At 35.2% G+C, this 22,288-nt stretch overlaps 1 protein-coding gene across 1 annotated transcript; it reads left to right on the forward strand.

Moving 5' to 3' along the window:
* Nucleotides 1-275: 275 nt before the first annotated feature.
* Nucleotides 276-17,181, forward strand: LOC145952567 (uncharacterized). Its single transcript, XM_083065062.1, has 2 exons — nucleotides 276-3,178; nucleotides 16,685-17,181. Exons 1-2 carry the CDS (start codon nucleotides 2,125-2,127, stop codon nucleotides 16,693-16,695), a joined length of 1,065 nt encoding a protein of 354 aa, XP_082921188.1. The 5' UTR covers nucleotides 276-2,124; the 3' UTR covers nucleotides 16,696-17,181.
* Nucleotides 17,182-22,288: the final 5,107 nt, after the last annotated feature.

Below are 22,288 nucleotides of genomic sequence, written 5' to 3' on the forward strand. Positions count from 1 at the left end.
CATTCGTGTCAATGGAAATCTAAGAGAAAAACGCACAACTTTTGCAGAAATAGCCATTTGCAAAATCGGTCGTTTAGGAGGTCAAAATTGGACTTTTATTGATACAATTGTTTCTCGTTGGGCTGATTGGCAAGCCTCGGTTTTTGGGGTATAACTTGGTCGGTGGTTGTTCAAATGATACAAACTTGGTGGCTATGAAAAAATAAGAGAAAATCCTACAACTTTCATGAAGGAAATATTTTCAGATTCGGCTGTCTATAAGGTCCAAATCAGTAGCCAAAGTCGATGCGGAAAAGAACATGGCACCAACTCCATTAATTCACACCAACTCCATTAATTCATCCCACCAACTTCTATAATTCATTCCACTAATTCATTCCACTTAGTTTTTTCTATCTTTTTCTCCATTATTTTACATTTTTTTAATGTGTTTTGGAGGCTATAAATAGGCCTTCACTTCTCCATTGCAAACCATCCCAAGAAATACTTCTCATCCCTCAATTCTCATTCTCTCTTCTCTTATACTCTCTTCTTTCCCTCTTCTTCTCTTTGAAGACCAAGAGAAATCCAGAGGAAGAGGTTCTGTCCTAATTTTAGCTTCGGTCCCTGTTTTAGACGGAAGGAGCCTTGGGGAGGCAGCTGTGCTATAGTCTCAGTTTCTGCCCGAGTTTCAGTTCAGGATTATCCAAGTAAGGGTGGTATTTATAAAATTAATCTAGTATACTAAGTAAGGGTGGTATTTATAAAATTAATCTAGTATGCTAAGTAAGGGTGGCATTTATAAAATTAATCTAGTATGCTAAGTAAGGGTAGTACTTATAAGACTTAATCTAGTATACATGAGCATGATAGGAGTAGTATAACTTTTAATATGCTATTTTGTTTGTATGAAGGTTGTTATTTATTTAAGTTGATGGTTGTTATTTATTCAAGTTGGTGGTTGTTTTGGATATTTAATTTGGCATGGTTATGATTATATTTATATATATAATTATGAAGTATGTTATGTGTATGTGGTTTGGAAAAGTAAATAGAACTGAGAGGAGTAAGGTTATGGATGGGAGATCTCTTGGTGAGATCAAGGATATAATCTTTGGAGAAAATATGGAATTTCGGAATCCCATTGTGAGGATTTCCAATTTGGAACTTTTCCAAGGATTATATAGTAAACCACTTCAGATGTTAGGTGGATTCTGAAGTACTCCTCTAAGTATCTATTTGCTACCGGTATGGGTCTGGGTCGAGTCATACCGATGGATGAGGTGACCCCACCAGGGTTATGTGACGACGTAATCCAACTGTATACTTTCCATGAGAGGTTAGGCGTGAGACATGGGTTGCTGACATGTTTCACCGTATCAACACTTGGTTTGGATAGGTGTTGAGGCCAACATTTGGTTTGGATGTGTTGGTTACATCATGGATTATACAGTGGTGTGACTTTGCTTTGGATGTGGATTATGTATACATATGGTATGGATTGTATACTAGGGTTATGGATTTCTTTAATTAATATGTATGCTATTGGTTTATATCTATCTTGGAAATACATGTTGGTTTGAACAAATAATTGTTAAATGATATTTATACTATGGTTGGTTTTATACGTGCTAACCCTTATGTTTCCATGTGGTGGAACTGTGATGATCTCACTATGTGGGGGAGCAGATCAGGTGTGAAGCCATAGGATAGCAAGGAGTCTTCTGGGTAGCTGCTTCGAGAAGTGGCTAGGCTTAGAGCTTGACCAGCACCTAGGGTGTTTCTGTTAATGGTTAATGTTAATATTTTTTGGATGACTGTATGATTTTACTGAGAATGACTAATATACTTATGTTTGCTATTATGAAAACAATTTTTACACTCTAGCGTAGCTGGCTTTTGCTCTATTTTTTTTTTATTATAAATGCTCTTTTATTTTGGTTGGTTATTGATGTGATGACCTAAGGTGGGTCGTTACAATTTTGGTATCAAAGCTGGTCAAGTCTCTTTAGGGTTTGTGGGAAATGGTCTTGTTGCATTTCCGTTGTGTGGAAATGAAAGGAACTTCATGAGTTTCTTGATCTTGATTAGGAATTTCTTATGAGTTTTAGTGTAAACTCATAAAATTCCTTGATTTTTTTTAGGATGGTTGGTAGGGGAAATCATTCTAATTCTTCTTCAAGCATGGATGAGCGGCAAATTGCTCAAGCTATGGAGTTAATTGCTGCTGCTATTGGACAACAGAATACTTTGTTGGCTCAGATGGAGGCCAATCGGGCTGCAGCTGAGACAGCTAGGACTAACGTACCTGATGAGTATAGGGGCTTGTCAGAGTTTAGAAAAGGGAATCCTCCTCAATTCACAGGTGTTGATGGACCAGAAGTTGCTGTCCAATGGATTGAAGAAATAGAGAAAATTTTCATGGTGATGCAATGCCCCGAGGAGAGGAAGCTTGTTTATGCTACTTATATGTTGGTGGGTGAGGCTAGCTGCTGGTGGAAAGGTGCTCAGGTTATGATGAAGGCCAGAGGGGAGGCGGTGAATTGGGAGAATTTTAAAAAGGTATTTCTGGAGAAATATTTTCCAGATAGCGCCAGATATGCTAAGGAAGCCGAGTTTTTGAGACTGCAACAAGGGAACATGTCAGTACAGGAGTACGTGGTCAAGTTTGAACTCTTGGCTAGATACTATTCTCAAGCTATCACTGAAGCATGGAGATGCAGGAAGTTCAGTGAAGGTCTAAGATTTGAGCTGAAGAAAACCATTGTTCCTATGGGAATTATGGAATTCCCAATGCTGGTTGAAAAGGCAAAAACGGTTGAAAGATTTGAGGGAGGGAATAAAATGGTGAAAGGACCAGAAGGATCATCTGGAAGGGGGAAACAATCTCAAAAGAGACCATCCCAATTTCAGATTGGGAATGCTAATAAGAAACCCATGGGGACTACTACTACAGGAGTTGTTAGATGCTATACGTGTGGAGGCCCACATATGATGAGGGACTGTCCTACAAAGAATTATGCGTGTTTTAAATGTGGCAAGGTGGGTCACATGGCTAAAGATTGCAATATCAGAAATGCTCCAGCTAGAGAGAACCAAAAGGTGGATCGACCTACTGCAGCAGGACGTGTTTTTGCCTTAACAAGTGTTGAAGCTGAAACATCATCTGAGCTAGTAAAGGGGAAGGGCAAAATTGATGGTAATGATATTTCTATTCTATTTGATTCTGGTGCATCACATTCTTTTATTTCTTACGAATGTGTGAGGAGATCAAAATTAGTTGTGAATTCCTTGAGTGTGGATCTAGTTGTTTCTACCCCAGCTTCAGGGTCTGTTTTGACTTCTGAGGTTTGTTTAGGATGTACAATAGAAGTAGAAGGGCGTTGTTATAAGGTGAACTTGTTTTGTTTACCTTTATCGGATTTGGATGTGATTTTAGGGATGGACTGGCTTTCTATCAATAAGATTTTGATAGATTGTTCAGAGAAGAGATTAATCTTTCCTGCTGTTAAACAGGAAAGGTTTATTTCTAATAGACAGGTGGATGGGTTGTTGAAGGATGGAGCTCTAGGGTTTATGATCCTATCCTTTATTAGTGTAGAGAATGAAAAATTGTTGAATAGTATTGAGGTTGTTAGAGAGTTTCCAGAAGTTTTTCCAGATGATATTCCTGGATTACCACCTGTGACACCCTCTACCCCAACATTATTAATAAACCTAAACTATATTTATAAAAGATTATCATAGAATGATATAAAACAATAAGTATCATAAGGTAGAAGATGCACATTCATAATTCATACACATAAATATTAAACTCAAGAAGTTATTATAAAACAAAGATTATAAATCAATCCCAGTAAAGGTGGCAGTGCCTCCTAGTTAGGAATCAATTTATAATTTATTAAATTACACAAGAAAAGAAAATATTTTTAGAACAAGAAATACATAAGAGAAATCCTAGCTAAACCCGATGTCACATCCTATCAGAGCATGCCCCAAGAAGCCTTTAGGCCTCATCACCAACATCCTCATGATGATGATCACCTGCAACATAAATTTAAACATATACAAAAAAAATAACAAGGGAGTGAGAAACATCTCACTCAGTTGTAGATGAAGAAATAAAAGTTAAATAGCACACACACATAATCATTATCATATGTAATAATTATTTATCATGCAATGATGTCATAGACTCAACTCATAAATATATGCATGTGGCGCCATACGGAAGTTCACATATCATCATTGGTGACCCTAAGGCACACCTAGTTAGCATATCGTGGGTGACCCAAAGGAACACCTGGTTACATCATTGGTGACCCAAAGGCACACCTTGTTAGTCGTGGGTATGCGGCCTCAGCGGCACACCTGGAGTATATATGCATATGATGCATGTCATACAATTATAAACTTAACATTTCACATGTTACAGAATTTCCTATAATATACCATATCATAAGCTTAATTCATACTTATATTATATTTTATTAATCCAATAGTCCAAAGGTCCAATAATTCAATAGTCCCATAGTCCAAAGGTTCAATAGTCCAATAGTCCATTGTCCAACAGTCCAACAGTTCAATAGTCCAAGGTCATTAAGTCAAGGGTCCAATAGTTCAAAGGTCTTTAGGGATCATATAATTTATATTTCCTGGTATAATTATATCCTTAAGTAAAATAGGAAGCTTAATGAAAATAAGGAGGCTCGGCCTTCCATTTAGATAATAAAGTCTAAATTTATAAGTTAATAGGAGACTTAGTCTTCCATTCAATGAATATTTTAGAATAGTAAAAGTGAAATTATCCATTAATTATAATTATTAATTACCGCAACAAGAAAATCAAGTAGTACAAACAAAACACAGTAATAATGTATATTCAAATAATCAAACAACAGACAAGGGATCGGGAGCCAATCCAACAAACAGACTATTTAACAATTATTTCTACACCCCCAAGCAAGGTTTCCCACTCCCCCCTTACCTGGATAAATAGGAATTTGGGCAGAATCTCCTCTCTTTCTCCTTAAACCGGAACCGGAACTAGAGCAGAACCTTCTCTATTCTCCTCCTCTTTTCACAACCTAGGCAGAACCTTCTCTCTTACTTTCTCTCTCTATTTCTCTAGAATTTCCTTCTCTCTAGAATTCTAAATTTTCCAAAACCTTAGGCCCCTATTTATAGAAATTTTGAAGTTACTATGCACTATGCACTATTCATTAAAATAATATTATAAATTACTATGCACTATTCATTAAAATAATAATATAATTACTATTCATGAATAGTAAAATACTATTCATCCAAATAATTTTGAGTTTTGCGTAAGCGCTTACGTTTTTTTTTCAAAATTACTATTCATATGAATAGTAAAATACTATTCATAAATACGTATACATAAATAGTAAAATACGTATACATAAATAGTAAAATACGTATACATGAATAGTAAAATACGGGAATAAAATACTTATTCACATAATAAATAACTCTTTTCATTTGAATAAAATTTTGGGATATTACATTTCTCTCCTCCTTTAAGAAATTTCGTCCCCGAAATTTTCCTGAAATAGAAAAGGATAATCTTCACGCATCTTGCTTTCTAACTCCCAAGTAGCACTTTCTTCAAAATGTCCTCCCCAAACGACCTTAACCAAAGGAATTTCCTTTCCTCTTAGTTGTTTCACCCTCGTATCATCAATTCTTAAAGGAACTGTTTCATAGGTGAGATTATCTTTCAATTGAACATTGTCAGACTCGATGATATGGGAAGGATCATGGACATATTTTCTGAGTTGGGAAACATGAAAGACATTATGAAGATTTGAAAGAGATGGGGGTAAGGCAATTTGATAGGCTACTTCACCAATTCTTTTAAGGATTTGATAAGGACCAATGAAACGTGGAGTAAGCTTACGCGATTTTAGTGCTCTGCCTACTCCTGTCCAAGGAGTAACTTTAAGGAATACATGATCACCTTCATTAAACTCAAGGTCCTTTCTCCTCTTATCACTGTAACTCTTCTGCCTACTCTGAGCTGCTCTCATTCTCTCCTGGATCATCTTAACTTGTTCAGTAGTTTGTTGAACTATCTCAGGTCCTAAGATAGCATTCTCTCCAGGTTCTACCCAACACAAGGGTGTTCTACATCTCCTACCATATAGAGCTTCATAGGGTGCCATCCCAATACTGGAATGGTAGCTATTGTTGTAGGTAAATTCTATCAAAGGTAGGAAACTATCCCAACTACCCCCATGTTCTAAGATGCAAGCTCTCAACAAGTCTTCCAAAGATTGAATAGTTCTTTCGGTTTGACCATCTGTTTGGGGATGGTAGGCTGAACTCAATCTAAGCTTAGTGCCTAGAGCCTCATGTAAACTGTCCCAAAATCTAGAAGTAAACCTAGGATCTCTGTCAGAAACTATACTAGTAGGAACCCCATGTAATCTCACAATCTCACTTATGTACAACTTGGTTAGTCTCTCCAAAGAGTATCTAATGTTAATGGAAATAAAATGGGCAGACTTAGTCAATCTATCTACAATAACCCATATAGCATCTAAGTTTTTCGTAGTTTTAGGTAATCCAACTATGAAATCCATAGAGATGCTATCCCATTTCCATACAGGCACATCCAAAGGTTGCATCAAACCTGAAGGTTTTTGGTGTTCTACCTTAGCTTTTTGACATACTAGGCAGGCATACACAAATTCCTCCACTTCCTTCTTCATCTTAGGCCACCAAAACATCTTCTTAAGGTCTTGGTACATCTTAGTGGCTCCAGGATGAATACTAAGGCTACTCCTATGTCCTTCTTCAAGAATTGCTCTCTTAAGTTCAGGCACACTAGGAATACACAACCTATCTCTAAACCTCAATACTCCATCTATTCCAATTTTAAATTCACTTTCCACACCTTGATTTAACTTCTCAACTTGACTCAATAAGAAAGGATCTACCTTCTGACCTTTTCTAATTTCATCTATCAAGTTATTAGTCACCTTCAAGGTTCCCAACCTAATACTCTTAGAGGTTAGTTCACACCCTAAACTCATATCCCTAAATTCCTCAATCATGTGCAATTCCCTCATCATTAAAGAAGAAATTCTCAAGGATTTCCTACTCAAAGCGTCAGCTACCACATTAGCTTTGCCTGGGTGATAGTTCAACTGAAAGTCATAATCCTTAAGAAACTCTAACCATCTTCTCTGTCTCATATTTAATTCCTTTTGGTCAAACAAGTACTTAAGGCTTTTATGATCACTAAACACCTCAAATCTAGATCCAAACAAGTAGTGTCTCCACAACTTAAGCACAAATACTATTGCAGCTAACTCAAGATCATGGGTAGGATAGTTTTGCTCATGGGTTTTAAGTTGTCTAGACGCATAGGCTACTACCCTTCTCTCCTGCATAAGTACTCCACCTAAACCTGATTTGGAAGCATCACAAAATACCTCAAAAGTCTTGCTAGGGTCAGGTAATACTAACACAGGGGCACTAGTTAGTCTTCTCTTAAGTTCTTGAAAACTCTCTTCACACTTAGAGTCCCACACAAAAGGTTGGTTTTTCCTAGTCAATTTGGTCAAAGGTAAAGCTAATTTAGAAAAACCCTCTATAAATCTCCTATAATACCCAGCTAGTCCTAGAAAACTCCTAATCTCAAAAACTGACTTAGGTGTTTTCCATTCAAGAACTGCCTCTACCTTAGAAGGATCTACAGCTATCCCATCCTTGGATATCACATGCCCTAGAAAATTTACACTCTCCAACCAAAATTCACATTTTGCCAATTTAGCATACAACTGTTTCTCCTTAAGGGTTTGAAGAACGATCCTAAGGTGCTCAGCATGCTCCTCCCTATTCTTAGAATACACTAGGATATCATCTATGAAGACCACTACAAATCTATCCAAGTAAGGGTGAAAGATCCTATTCATGTAGTCCATGAAAACACTAGGTGCATTAGTCACACCAAAAGGCATCACTAAATACTCATAGTGCCCATAGCGGGTCCTAAAAGCAGTCTTTGGGATATCCTCAGATTTCACTCGGATTTGGTGATAACCTGATCTCAAATCTATCTTACTAAACACACAAGCCCCAACTAGCTGGTCCATAAGGTCATCTATTCTAGGCAATGGATACTTATTCTTAATGGTTACCTTATTCAATTGTCTATAATCTATGCACAATCTCATGCTCCCATCTTTCTTCTTGACCAATAGAACAGGCGCTCCCCAAGGTGAAACACTAGGCCTAATGAATTGTTTCTCTTGTAGTTCCTCTATCTGTTTCTTAAGCTCAACTAACTCTTTAGGAGACATCCTATAGGGTGCTATAGATATGGGTGCGGTACCTGGCACTAAGTCTATACTGAACTCAATCTCTCTCTCAGGTGGTAAACTAGACACATCCTTAGGAAATACTTCTGGAAATTCTCTCACTAAGGGAATCTCATCTAGCTTATTCTCAGTCTCAACTGTTAATGAAGATAAGATCATGTATACCCTTTCATTTTCCTTTAAACAAGTTTTAATGTCAGAAGCACTAAGAAATTCCGTACTCTTACATTCACCAAATGAAATGGATTTATCAAAGCAATTTAAAAGAACATGGTGAGAAGATAGCCAATCCATACCAAGGATTACATCTAATTGACTAAGAGGCAGACAGATTAAGTCAACTAGAAACTGTTTATCAGAAATTGTCAAAGGGCATTTTAAACACACTAGGGATGTAGTTACTGAACCATTAGTAGGGGTTTCAACAACTAAATCAAAATTTAACAAAGACACAGGCAATTTCAGTTTTTGGACACAAGAGATGGAAATAAAGGAATGAGTTGCACCAGAATCAAATAGTACAACAAAAGGAGTCTCAGCTATGAAACAAGTACCTTGTATCAAATTTTCTGACTGAGCAGCTTCAACACCACTAAGAGCAAATACTCTTCCTACAGTCTTTGGTCGTTCGGTTTGCGATCCTGATCCAACGACACGTGTTCTTGGTGGTTCAGAACATTGAGTGCTAATATGTCCTTTACCACTACAGTTGAAACAGGTAATCTCCTTGTCACGACATTCTGACTTGTTATGACCAACACGTCCACACTTCCCACATCTCCCTGAAAAAGTAGATCCTCCAACACTTCCAGTAGTATTTACAGTGGTTCCTCTAGTAAAGGAATTACTTCTATTATTAGTAGTCATATTCCCTTGAAATCTTGTAGGGTTGGAATAAGGCTTACTTCTACCAGAAGTATTAGAATTCACTGTACGAGCAGGGCCTCCAGCTCCTTTATAGAAAGCAGCACGAGCACGGTTGTCACGATCATAAATACTGCACTTATTGACCAGAGTGGGAAAATGATATATCTCCTGATAATTGATTGCTGTTTTCACTTCAGGACGCAGACCATTTACAAACTTTATGCATTTGGCCCTTTCCCCACCTTCACCATGATAGTGTGTACAGTAGCGGACCAAAGCATCAAACTTTGCAGCATATACCTCTACCGTATCGTTTCCTTGTTTTAGTTCAAGAAATTCCATTTCCTTCCTACTCCTTACATCATCTGGAAAATATTTTTCAAGAAAGACCCTCTTGAAATTCTCCCAATTCAAATGTACGCCTCCATCAATTATCCTCCGAAGTGCTCCTTCCCACCAAAAGTAAGCATCAGCTGTCAGCATGAAGGTGGCTAGCTTCACTCTCTCTGTAAGGGGACAATCCATAACATTAAAGATTTTCTCGATCTCTGATAACCAATTCATGGCGGCATCTGGGTCATAACCTCCTTTGAAAGTGGGTGGATTATTCCTCTGAAATTGCTCCAACCAGTTAGGAGCAACTCCATTCATATTATTGTTGTTCATAGCTTGGGCTAATGCTTGGAGAGCATCAGCAATCGCACGATCATTTCTACCAGCCATATTCTAAAGAAATAATACAATTAATAGACATAGGCAAGCATCATATCAACATAATAGATCTCACAATCAATTCATTTATCAATAAATATAGTAGACACATAACTCACGGCCGATAAAACCGACCTGCTCTGATACCACTAAATGTGACACCCTCTACCCCAACATTATTAATAAACCTAAACTATATTTATAAAAGATTATCATAGAATGATATAAAACAATAAGTATCATAAGGTAGAAGATGCACATTCATAATTCATACACATAAATATTAAACTCAAGAAGTTATTATAAAACAAAGATTATAAATCAATCCCAGTAAAGGTGGCAGTGCCTCCTAGTTAGGAATCAATTTATAATTTATTAAATTACACAAGAAAAGAAAATATTTTTAGAACAAGAAATACATAAGAGAAATCCTAGCTAAACCCGATGTCACATCCTATCAGAGCATGCCCCAAGAAGCCTTTAGGCCTCATCACCAACATCTTCATGATGATGATCACCTGCAACATAAATTTAAACATATACAAAAAAAATAACAAGGGAGTGAGAAACATCTCACTCAGTTGTAGATGAAGAAATAAAAGTTAAATAGCACACACACATAATCATTATCATATGTAATAATTATTTATCATGCAATGATGTCATAGACTCAACTCATAAATATATGCATGTGGCGCCATACGGAAGTTCACATATCATCATTGGTGACCCTAAGGCACACCTAGTTAGCATATCGTGGGTGACCCAAAGGAACACCTGGTTACATCATTGGTGACCCAAAGGCACACCTTGTTAGTCGTGGGTATGCGGCCTCAGCGGCACACCTGGAGTATATATGCATATGATGCATGTCATACAATTATAAACTTAACATTTCACATGTTACAGAATTTCCTATAATATACCATATCATAAGCTTAATTCATACTTATATTATATTTTATTAATCCAATAGTCCAAAGGTCCAATAATTCAATAGTCCCATAGTCCAAAGGTTCAATAGTCCAATAGTCCATTGTCCAACAGTCCAACAGTTCAATAGTCCAAGGTCATTAAGTCAAGGGTCCAATAGTTCAAAGGTCTTTAGGGATCATATAATTTATATTTCCTGGTATAATTATATCCTTAAGTAAAATAGGAAGCTTAATGAAAATAAGGAGGCTCGGCCTTCCATTTAGATAATAAAGTCTAAATTTATAAGTTAATAGGAGACTTAGTCTTCCATTCAATGAATATTTTAGAATAGTAAAAGTGAAATTATCCATTAATTATAATTATTAATTACCGCAACAAGAAAATCAAGTAGTACAAACAAAACACAGTAATAATGTATATTCAAATAATCAAACAACAGACAAGGGATCGGGAGCCAATCCAACAAACAGACTATTTAACAATTATTTCTACACCCCCAAGCAAGGTTTCCCACTCCCCCCTTACCTGGATAAATAGGAATTTGGGCAGAATCTCCTCTCTTTCTCCTTAAACCGGAACCGGAACTAGAGCAGAACCTTCTCTATTCTCCTCCTCTTTTCACAACCTAGGCAGAACCTTCTCTCTTACTTTCTCTCTCTATTTCTCTAGAATTTCCTTCTCTCTAGAATTCTAAATTTTCCAAAACCTTAGGCCCCTATTTATAGAAATTTTGAAGTTACTATGCACTATGCACTATTCATTAAAATAATATTATAAATTACTATGCACTATTCATTAAAATAATAATATAATTACTATTCATGAATAGTAAAATACTATTCATCCAAATAATTTTGAGTTTTGCGTAAGCGCTTACGTTTTTTTTTTCAAAATTACTATTCATATGAATAGTAAAATACTATTCATAAATACGTATACATAAATAGTAAAATACGTATACATAAATAGTAAAATACGTATACATGAATAGTAAAATACGGGAATAAAATACTTATTCACATAATAAATAACTCTTTTCATTTGAATAAAATTTTGGGATATTACACCACCAAAGCGAGAGTTGGAGTTTAGTATTGATCTTATACCAGGGGCGGGACCAGTATCCATTTCTCCTTATAGAATGGCACCAGCAGAGTTGTCAGAATTGAAAAAGCAGATTGAAGAACTTTTGGAGAAGCAGATGATCAGACCTAGTGTCTCTCCGTGGGGAGCACCCGTGTTATTAGTAAAGAAGAAGGATGGTAGTATGAGGTTATGTGTAGATTATAGGCAGTTAAATAAACTGACAATCAAGAATAAGTACCCATTGCCAAGGATCGATGATTTGATGGATCAGTTAAAAGGAGCTTCTGTTTTCTCCAAGATTGATTTGAGGTCTGGGTATCACCAGATACGGGTAAATGAGGAGGACATACCAAAGACTGCTTTCAGGACTCGGTATGGTCATTATGAGTATATTGTCATGCCTTTTGGAGTGACGAATGCTCCAGCTGTTTTCATGGATTATATGAATAGGATTTTCAGACCTTTTTTGGATAAGTTTGTTGTAGTATTCATTGATGATATTCTAGTTTACTCTAGATCTGTAGAAGAACATAGAGAACATTTGAGGATAGTTTTGCAAGTATTGAAGGAGAAACAATTATTTGCAAAATTATCAAAATGTGAGTTTTGGCTATCTGAAGTTAAGTTCTTGGGCCATGTAATATCTGGACAAGGAATTGCAGTTGATCCTACTAAGGTGGAAGCAGTTTTGAGGTGGGAGCGTCCGAAATCAGTTACTGAAGTTAGAGGTTTTGTGGGATTGGCTGGCTATTATAGAAGATTCATAGAAGGATTTTCTAAAATAGTTATGCCTTTAACACAGCTAACCAGGAAGGATCATCCCTTTGTATGGACGGAGGAGTGTGAAAGGAGTTTTCAAGAGTTAAAGGAAAAGCTGACGTCGTCTCCAGTGTTGATTTTGCCAGATCCTAATAAATCTTTTGAGGTTTATTGTGATGCATCTCATCAAGGTTTAGGATGAGTTCTTATGCAAGATAGGCAGGTTGTGGCCTATGCATCTAGGCAGTTAAAGACTCATGAACGGAATTATCCTACGCATGATCTAGAGTTGGCGGCGGTAGTTTTTGCTTTGAAGATTTGGAGGCATTATCTCTATGGGGCAAAGTTTGATGTGTTTAGTGATCATAAGAGTCTGAAATATTTGTTTGATCAGAAAGAGTTAAATATGAGGCAAAGGAGGTGGATTGAATTTTTGAAAGATTATGATTTTCAGTTAATGTACCATCCAGGTAAAGCAAATGTAGTGGCAGATGCTTTGAGTAGAAAATCTCTCCATATGTCTTACATGATGGTTAAAGAGATGGAGTTGGTAGAGAAATTCAGGGATATGAATCTTAACGTGGTGGTTGCCCCAAATTTCATTAGTTGTGGTATGACTACCATTACTAGTGATTTCTTAGAGATGGTGAAACAAAAACAAGTTCAGGATGCGAGTTTGAACAAGGTTAAGGAGTTGATGAGTTCTGGGAAAGCTGAAGGATTTGAACAAGGTACAGATGGAATTTTGAGGTACAAGAGTAGAATTTGTATTCCACAGGATGAGGAGTTGAAGAAATTGATATTTGAGGAAGCTCATAAAAGCAAATTGAGTATACATCCAGGTATGACAAAAATGTATCAAGATTTGAAGAAAATGTTTTGGTGGAATGGAATGAAAAGGGAGATAGCTGAGTATGTTGCATCTTGCATTGTGTGTCAAAAAGCTAAAGTGGAACATAAAAAACCAGGAGGTTTGTTACAAATGATGGAGATCCCTGAATGGAAATGGGATAGTATAACCATGGATTTTGTTGTTGGATTACCAAGGTCTGCTAAGAATTGTAATTCTATTTGGGTGATCGTGGATAGATTAACTAAGTGTGCTCATTTTCTTCCGGTGAATATAAAGTGGTCCTTAGAAAGGTTAACTCAATTGTATATTAAGGAGATTGTTAGATTACATGGTGTGCCCTCTAGTATCATCTCTGATAGGGATCCTCGTTTTACATCCCGATTTTGGCAGAGTTTGCATCAGGCGTTAGGAACTAAGTTAAGACTCAGTTCTGCTTATCACCCACAAACTGATGGGCAGTCTGAGAGGACTATTCAATCTTTGGAGGACTTGTTGAGGGCTTGTATTTTGGATCATCTAGGGAGTTGGGAAGAGATGTTGCCTTTGGTTGAGTTCACTTATAATAACAGTTTTCACGCAAGTATAGAAATGGCACCATTTGAGGCTCTGTATGGGAGGAAGTGTCGAACACTTTTGTGTTGGTTTAAAGAAGGAGAATCAATGATGGTGGGACCAGAGATTATCTTGCAAACTACTGAAAAAGTGAAACAAATTCAGGGAAGAATGAGAGCTACTCAGAGTCGACAAAAGTCTTATGCAGACAAGAGGAGGAAACCTTTGGAATTTTCAGAGGGAGAACATGTATTTTTGAAGGTAACTCCTACCACAGGTGTGGGAAGAGCTATCAAAGCGAAGAAGTTGAATCCTAAATTTATTGGACCGTATCAAATTCTCAAGAGGATTGGACCAGTGGCATATCAGATTGCATTACCTCCATTTCTATCTAATCTGCATGATGTATTCCATGTGTCACAACTGAGGAAGTATATTCACGATCCGAGTCATGTCTTGGAATCAGAGGCAGTGCAAGTGAAGGAGAATTTAACTTTTGAGAAACAACCAGTTTCAGTGGCAGACAAGAGAGTTAAGAAGTTGCGAGGTAAATCTATCAATTTGGTGAAGGTTATTTGGGATGCAGACACTAATGAAGCCACTTGGGAGTTGGAAGACAATATGAAGGATCAATACCCATATCTCTTTTGAGTAAGTGAATTTTCGAGGACGAAAATTTTTGTTGTTGGGGAGAATTGTAACATCTCAGTTTTCAACATGATTATTACTATTATTATTATTATTGTCATTATTACTATGTGGTATTTGGTCATAATTTGGTGGTTATATTTTACTTTAAATATAGATAATTCACACTCCATTTATGCTTAGAAAGATATGTGTGTTGTTGGATCTAATTAGATAGCTGTGAAATTTTTTTAAGAATCATTTCTCGCTGGACTGACTGACAAGTCTCGGTTTTTGGGGTATAACTTGGGTTGTAGTGGTCCAAATGATGAAACATTGGTGTCAATGGAAATCTAAGAGAAAAACGCACAACTTTTGCAGAAATAGCCATTTGCAAAATCGGTCGTTTAGGAGGTCAAAATTGGACTTTTATTGATACAATTGTTTCTCGTTGGGCTGATTGGCAAGCCTCGGTTTTTGGGGTATAACTTGGTCGGTGGTTGTTAAAATGATACAAACTTGGTGGCTATGAAAAAATAAGAGAAAATCCTACAACTTTCATGAAGGAAATATTTTCAGATTCGGCTGTCTATAAGGTCCAAATCAGTAGCCAAAGTCGATGCGGAAAAGAACATGGCACCAACTCCATTAATTCACACCAACTCCATTAATTCATCCCACCAACTTCTATAATTCATTCCACTAATTCATTCCACTTAGTTTTGTCTATCTTTTTCTCCATTATTTTACATTTTTTTAATGTGTTTTGGAGGCTATAAATAGGCCTTCACTTCTCCATTGCAAACCATCCCAAGAAATACTTCTCATCCCTCAATTCTCATTCTCTCTTCTCTTATACTCTCTTCTTTCCCTCTTCTTCTCTTTGAAGACCAAGAGAAATCCAGAGGAAGAGGTTCTGTCCTAATTTTAGCTCCGGTCCCTATTTTAGACGGAAGGAGCCTTGGGGAGGCAGCTGTGCTATAGTCTCAGTTTCTGCCCGAGTTTCAGTTCAGGATTATCCAAGTAAGGGTGGTATTTATAAAATTAATCTAGTATACTAAGTAAGGGTGGTATTTATAAAATTAATCTAGTATGCTAAGTAAGGGTGGCATTTATAAAATTAATCTAGTATGCTAAGTAAGGGTAGTACTTATAAGACTTAATCTAGTATACATGAGCATGATAGGAGTAGTATAACTTTTAATATGCTATTTTGTTTGTATGAAGGTTGTTATTTATTTAAGTTGATGGTTGTTATTTATTCAAGTTGGTGGTTGTTTTGGATATTTAATTTGGCATGGTTATGATTATATTTATATATATAATTATGAAGTATGTTATGTGTATGTGGTTTGGAAAAGTAAATAGAACTGAGAGGAGTAAGGTTATGGATGGGAGATCTCTTGGTGAGATCAAGGATATAATCTTTGGAGAAAATATGGAATTTCGGAATCCCATTGTGAGGATTTCCAATTTGGAACTTTTCCAAGGATTATATAGTAAACCACTTCAGATGTTAGGTGGATTCTGAAGTACTCCTCTAAGTATCTATTTGCTACCGGTATGGGTCTGGGTCGAGTCATACCGATGGATGAGGTGACCCCACCAGGGTTATGTGACGACGTAATCCAACTGTATACTTTCCATGAGAGGTTAGGCGTGAGACATGGGTTGCTGACATGTTTCACCGTATCAACACTTGGTTTGGATAGGTGTTGAGGCCAACATTTGGTTTGGATGTGTTGGTTACATCATGGATTATACGGTGGTGTGACTTTGCTTTGGATGTGGATTATGTATACATATGGTATGGATTGTATACTAGGGTTATGGATTTCTTTAATTAATATGTATGCTATTGGTTTATATCTATCTTGGAAATACATATGGTTGGTTTTATACGTGCTAACCCTTATGTTTCCATGTGGTGGAACTGTGATGATCTCACTATGTGGGGGAGCAGATCAGGTGTGAAGCCATAGGATAGCAAGGAGTCTTCTGGGTAGCTGCTTCGAGAAGTGGCTAGGCTTAGAGCTTGACCAGCACCTAGGGTGTTTCTGTTAATGGTTAATGTTAATATTTTTTGGATGACTGTATGATTTTACTGAGAATGACTAATATACTTATGTTTGCTATTATGAAAACAATTTTTACACTCTAGCGTAGCTGGCTTTTGCTCTATTTTTTTATTATTATAAATGCTCTTTTATTTTGGTTGGTTATTGATGTGATGACCTAAGGTGGGTCGTTACAATGAGTAATGTGATTTGATTGTAACTTATTGATGTGCTAATGTGATGATTGATTTTCTTTATTTATTTGTGTGCATTGTGTTCTTAGGATTTATCTGATAGACGTGATATAAATTGATGATGCTATTTTTGATTGCTCTTGTTATAAATAATTTTGTATATTCTTTTGAATTATTGTATTTATTGGATATTGTTCTTACTTATCTCTTTTCTTTGTTTTTAAAATTAAATATATTATAAAATAGATGGATCTACTTGGGATTCTAGATCATTTTACAGTTGTTATAGCTGTTGTCTTTTTTGGAAGGAATTGAAATGTGGAGGCTATTTGATGAATCTATTATAATTTTATTTGTTATTGCAAATTTATTCCCACTGTCAATGTAAATATTGTAATAGATGTGAAAGAAAGAAATATTGTGTAAAATAATATATTATTGTAAATATTTTAGAACGATATGTCATGTATTAAATTCACAAAATATTATTTTTCTTTACCTTTATCTTTATTAAAAAAAATATTGTTCATGATATAATTGCGAAAATATCATATAAGAAAATATATAATTATTATTATATAAATCGGGCGTTACATTAAATGCTCTCAATTGTAATTTTCTTTTCACTATCGATGTAATTATTGTAATAGAAGTGGAAGAAATAAATAGCGTGTAAAATAGTAAATTATTGTAAATATTTTAGAAAAATATGTCATGTATTAAATTCATAAAATATTCTTTTTCTTTATCTTTATCTTTTAAAAAAATATTGTTAATGATATTATTGCGAAAATATTATATAAGAAAATATATAATTATTATTATATAAATCGGGCGTTACATTAAGTGGTATCGGAGTAGGTCGATCCAATCGGCTGTGAGTTATGAGTTTACTATGCTTGTTTAGTAAATGAAGTTTGTAGCAATTGGATCCAAGGAGGATGTATGTTGAGAATTGGAGTTTTACATGTTCTTGATGGAAGGCTAAAGTTGCATTTTTGTTATTTTTTTATTTATTTGGAAGTTATAAATTATTCCTAACTAGGAGGCATTGCCACCTTTATTGGAATTAATTTATATTTCCTTTATTACTTTTAAATCTTATTATATGATTTATTAAATTTGATGCTTACCTATTGATTTTTTTATGGGTTAGGCTGTATGAGGATTTTATTTTAGTTTCTAAGTTCTTTGTGCTAAATAGGTAAGTTGTTTGGTTTAAGATTGTAGGAAGAAACTTAAATAATGGTTTGGAAGTGTTTTAAGGTATTTTTGGGGCTTTAGTTTTTGGTGCGCTCTTTTGCTAATCCATGTAGGGAATATCTTAGCTGCAGTTTTATTGTGCCAGTACAAGTATTATATTGACAGAGTATTATATTGACAGAGTTGGATTTTATGATCTTCATAAAAGTTGTAGTGTTGGATGTTAACTTGTCAAGGGCACCAAAATCAGGTACAATGGAGATATTGAACTTCCGTTATGAATATTTTAGTGAGCAAAGGTCTAGCTGTTAGCGCTGATTATATCTATTATAATTCTTGAAATTTTAGCTAAGTATATGATCATTTTAGAATTTCAAGTCTTCATAAGAGTGATAGTTCATCCTGTTAGCTTTCTTTTGGTGATAGGTTTGAGATCATTTGGATGAGTATAATTTCCTATGTATCATTTTCTTTGATAGTTGTTAAAGGGATATATATATTATCATGATGTTTGAGAGTTATTAGGAAATCGATTTTATTATGATGTTTTGAGGTATTGTCTTGTGGATCAAAAGTTTCTTTAAGGTTGTATGATGTTATGTCGTAAAGGCTGTTCATGTACAGGCTATACGGAGTAAACGATAATTGATTCATACATGCTTAAGGATGGTATATATGAAGATTTAAAGTAGGTATTCTAATATGATTTGATATGCATGTATGTTGATATGTGGATAGATGATCTTAGGGATCAATTAATGAATATTGGTGTGTCTAGTAAGATTGACCTTAGGATGTGGTATCATCGTATTGAAACTTAGGATGAAAATATATTCAAGACAGCTTTACGCCAAGCTATTTAAGTATGAATTTCTATTGTATGAAGTGAATTTTCTAGGTTTTGTAATTTCTAGTGGAGATATAATGTAGATCTATCTATGGTAGAAATTGTGTTTAAGTGGGAGATACATAAGTCAATTAGTGAGGTTAAGAGTTTTCTTGCAATAACTTATTAATATAGGAGATTTATTGAAGAAATTTATAAGATAACATTACTTTTGTTTGGATTAACCAAGAAGAGAGAGTCGCTTTTATGGAATAGTAAGTGTGAAAGTAGTTTTCAAACTCTTAAGAAATGATTGACTAGTGTTAAGACTACCAGACTCTAGTGAGTGTTATGTGTTATGTAGTGATGCTTCAAAGGCAGATTTGAGTGAATTGTTGATGCAAAAAAGAAAGGTAGTAGCTTATATTTCTAGGCATCTAGGTATGAAAAATTCATGAGAAAATTACCTTACCCATGACCTTGAATTAGAGGTTGTAATATTTATGCCTAAGATTTTGGAGACATTACTAGTATGATTCTAAGTTTGAAATATTTAGTGATCATAAGGATCTTACATATCTGTTTGATCCAAAGGAGTTGAATATGAGACAGAAGAGATAGTTGGAAACTGTTAAGGATTAAGATTTTAATCTTAGTTGTTATTTGGAAAAAGCTAATGTAGTGGTCGATACTTTGAGTAGGAAACCTCTATATATATCTCCCCTTATGGTTAAAGGGATGTATCTTTTAGCTCACATTAAAAATTTAAGTTTTTCTTGTGAAACTATTCCTAGTAGTATGAGACTAGGTATGACTCGAGTAAAGAATGGACTATTGAAGGAAATTAGAGAAACATAATTAGTTGATTCATTTTGATGGCAAGACATGAGACCATAAGACAAGGTAGTAGATATGAGGTTGCCTTTGGTATAGATAGGGTGGTAAGACTTAGAGATTAATTATACGTACCTAGTAAACTTACACTTAAGTACTTGATCCTTGGAGAGAGTCATAAAAATTAAAGTAATATGGTGACAAATGCCTTAAGTAGGATGATCATTCATCTATCATTTTTGATAATGTAAGGGTTGAATTTGATTGAGGAGATTAGAAAATTAAGCATGATGTGTGAGCTCACCCTTAGGAGCCTTAAATTGAGTATGTTGAAAGGACTAATAGATTAATAGATGTGATTCGAGGACCGTGGAGTTAAATCCTTTCTTAGTGAGCCAAGTGGAAAATATTGGTAGAGGTATAGATAGCCTTTACGCTTGGATGTTGATGGTGTTTTGAGATTCAAAGATAGAATCTATGTGCCTAGTAATCTCGAATTAAGGAAGATGATCTTAGAGGAAGAACATAAAAGTACTTTTAGTATTCATTTAGGAGATATTAAAATGTATCAGAGAGGCGCAGCGGAAGCATGGCCTAAGGAGAAAAGAGAAGTAGAGAAGTTGAATCAAGGTGTGGAGAGTGAGTTTAGATTTGGAGTGGATGGAATGTTGAGATCTAAGAATAGGTTGTGCTAGAGCTTAAGAGAGCAATCCTAAAAGAAGGTCATAGAAGTAGTCTCAGTATCCATCCAGGAGTCACTAAGATGTATCAAGACCTTAAAAAGATGTTTTGGTGGCCTAAGATGAAGAAGGAAGTGGAGGAATTTGTGTATGCTTGCTTAGTATGTCAGAAAGCTAAGGTAGAACACAAAAAACTTTCAGATTTATTGCAACCTTTAGACGTCCTAATTTGGAAATAAGATTCTGTATCTATGGACTTAGTTGTAGTTATGTATGATATTCTTAAGAAATTTGATCTTATTTGGTTAATGGATAGGCTTACCAAGTTTGCTCACCTTGTACTTATTAACATTAGACAATTCTTGGAGAGATTGATAGAGTTGTACATCAATAAGGTAGTAAGGTTATATGAGAATTAGAAAAGATGCGAGGAGCATACCTATTTCTATTTTCAAGAAAATTTCGGGGACAAAATTTCTAAAAGGAGGGGAGAATTGTAACATCCCAAATTTTATACAATGGTTAATTATTATTTTTATATTTATGAAAATTATTTTCCTATATGGTTAATTATTATTTTTGTATTTGTGAAGATTATTCCCTTATAGTTATTTTAATTAATTAAAGGGGTTTTATAAAATATTGTAAAGATTTCTAATAATTTAAATTATTTATTAAATTTTTATAAAATTCTATTTTTTTTAGGCTGGAACGGGCTGTTCCAAAAGTGGAACGGGTCGTTCCAAATGATGAAATTTAACCAATTTTGAAGTAGCAGAACGGGTCGTTCCAAAAGTGGAACGGGCCGTTCCAAAAGTGGAACGGGCCGTTCCAAATTTGTAGAAAGGCCTACTTTTCTTATCTCAGAACGGGCCGTTCCCAAAGTGAAACGGCCCGTTCCAAGAATGCAAAAATGCCTAAAAAACTTAGGTAGAAACTGCCGTTCTACTAATGGTCAATGAGTGCAAACATGAACCTCAGAACGGGCCGTTCTGCTTTTTGAAAACGGGCCGTTCCGATTTTAGAACGGGCCGTTCCAGTTGAAAAATTTGCCTATATTTGAAGGTTCCGGAACGGGCCGTTCCGAATTCAGTATGGGCCGTTCCGGGTATGCCAGGATGCCTATAAATAGGAGGCAGGGGGTGAAAAAATTTATAATTGAGTGAGAAGTTGAAAATCTTAGAGAGAGAAAGAAAGAGAAAGAGAAAGAAATAGAGGGAAAGAAAGAGGAAATCCAGAAGGGGAAGTTCTGCTCAAGTTTTAGTTCCTGCTTATCCAGGTAAGGGGGAGGAGAACCTTATCTTTTTAAAAATTTATATACTATTATGTATATTTATTTGTTATTTTTTATGTATATTTATTTAGTGGGGTGTCCCTAACCTCATTTATTTGCTTAATCTATGATTATTTTTATCCATATTAATTATTAAGGTGTTCATATTTTATATTGTTTAATTATTTTATAATGATTGTCATTTCTATTTATATCATTGATATTCTTAATATATTCTTTTTACATAAATATATTGTAAATATATTTATAATCAACTATGATATAGTTATGATATCTTGGACTCGTCTTGTTGTTATTTCTTCACGTATTTATGAAGATAAATATTGTTCTATGACCATAGAAGATAAAGTTTGAATTATTTGTAGCTGGAGGTTTGACCTTGGGGATTTAAATGAGTAAAGAATGAAGGTGAAATATCCTATTGTTGGTTAAGGTGAAATATCATTTTATTAGTTAATATTATGATGATGCTCATTTAT

The sequence above is a fragment of the Cajanus cajan genome, chromosome 10 (genome assembly GCF_000230855.2).
Source record: "Cajanus cajan strain Asha chromosome 10, NIPB_CcT2T_4, whole genome shotgun sequence".
In the NCBI taxonomy this organism is placed as follows: domain Eukaryota; kingdom Viridiplantae; phylum Streptophyta; class Magnoliopsida; order Fabales; family Fabaceae; genus Cajanus; species Cajanus cajan.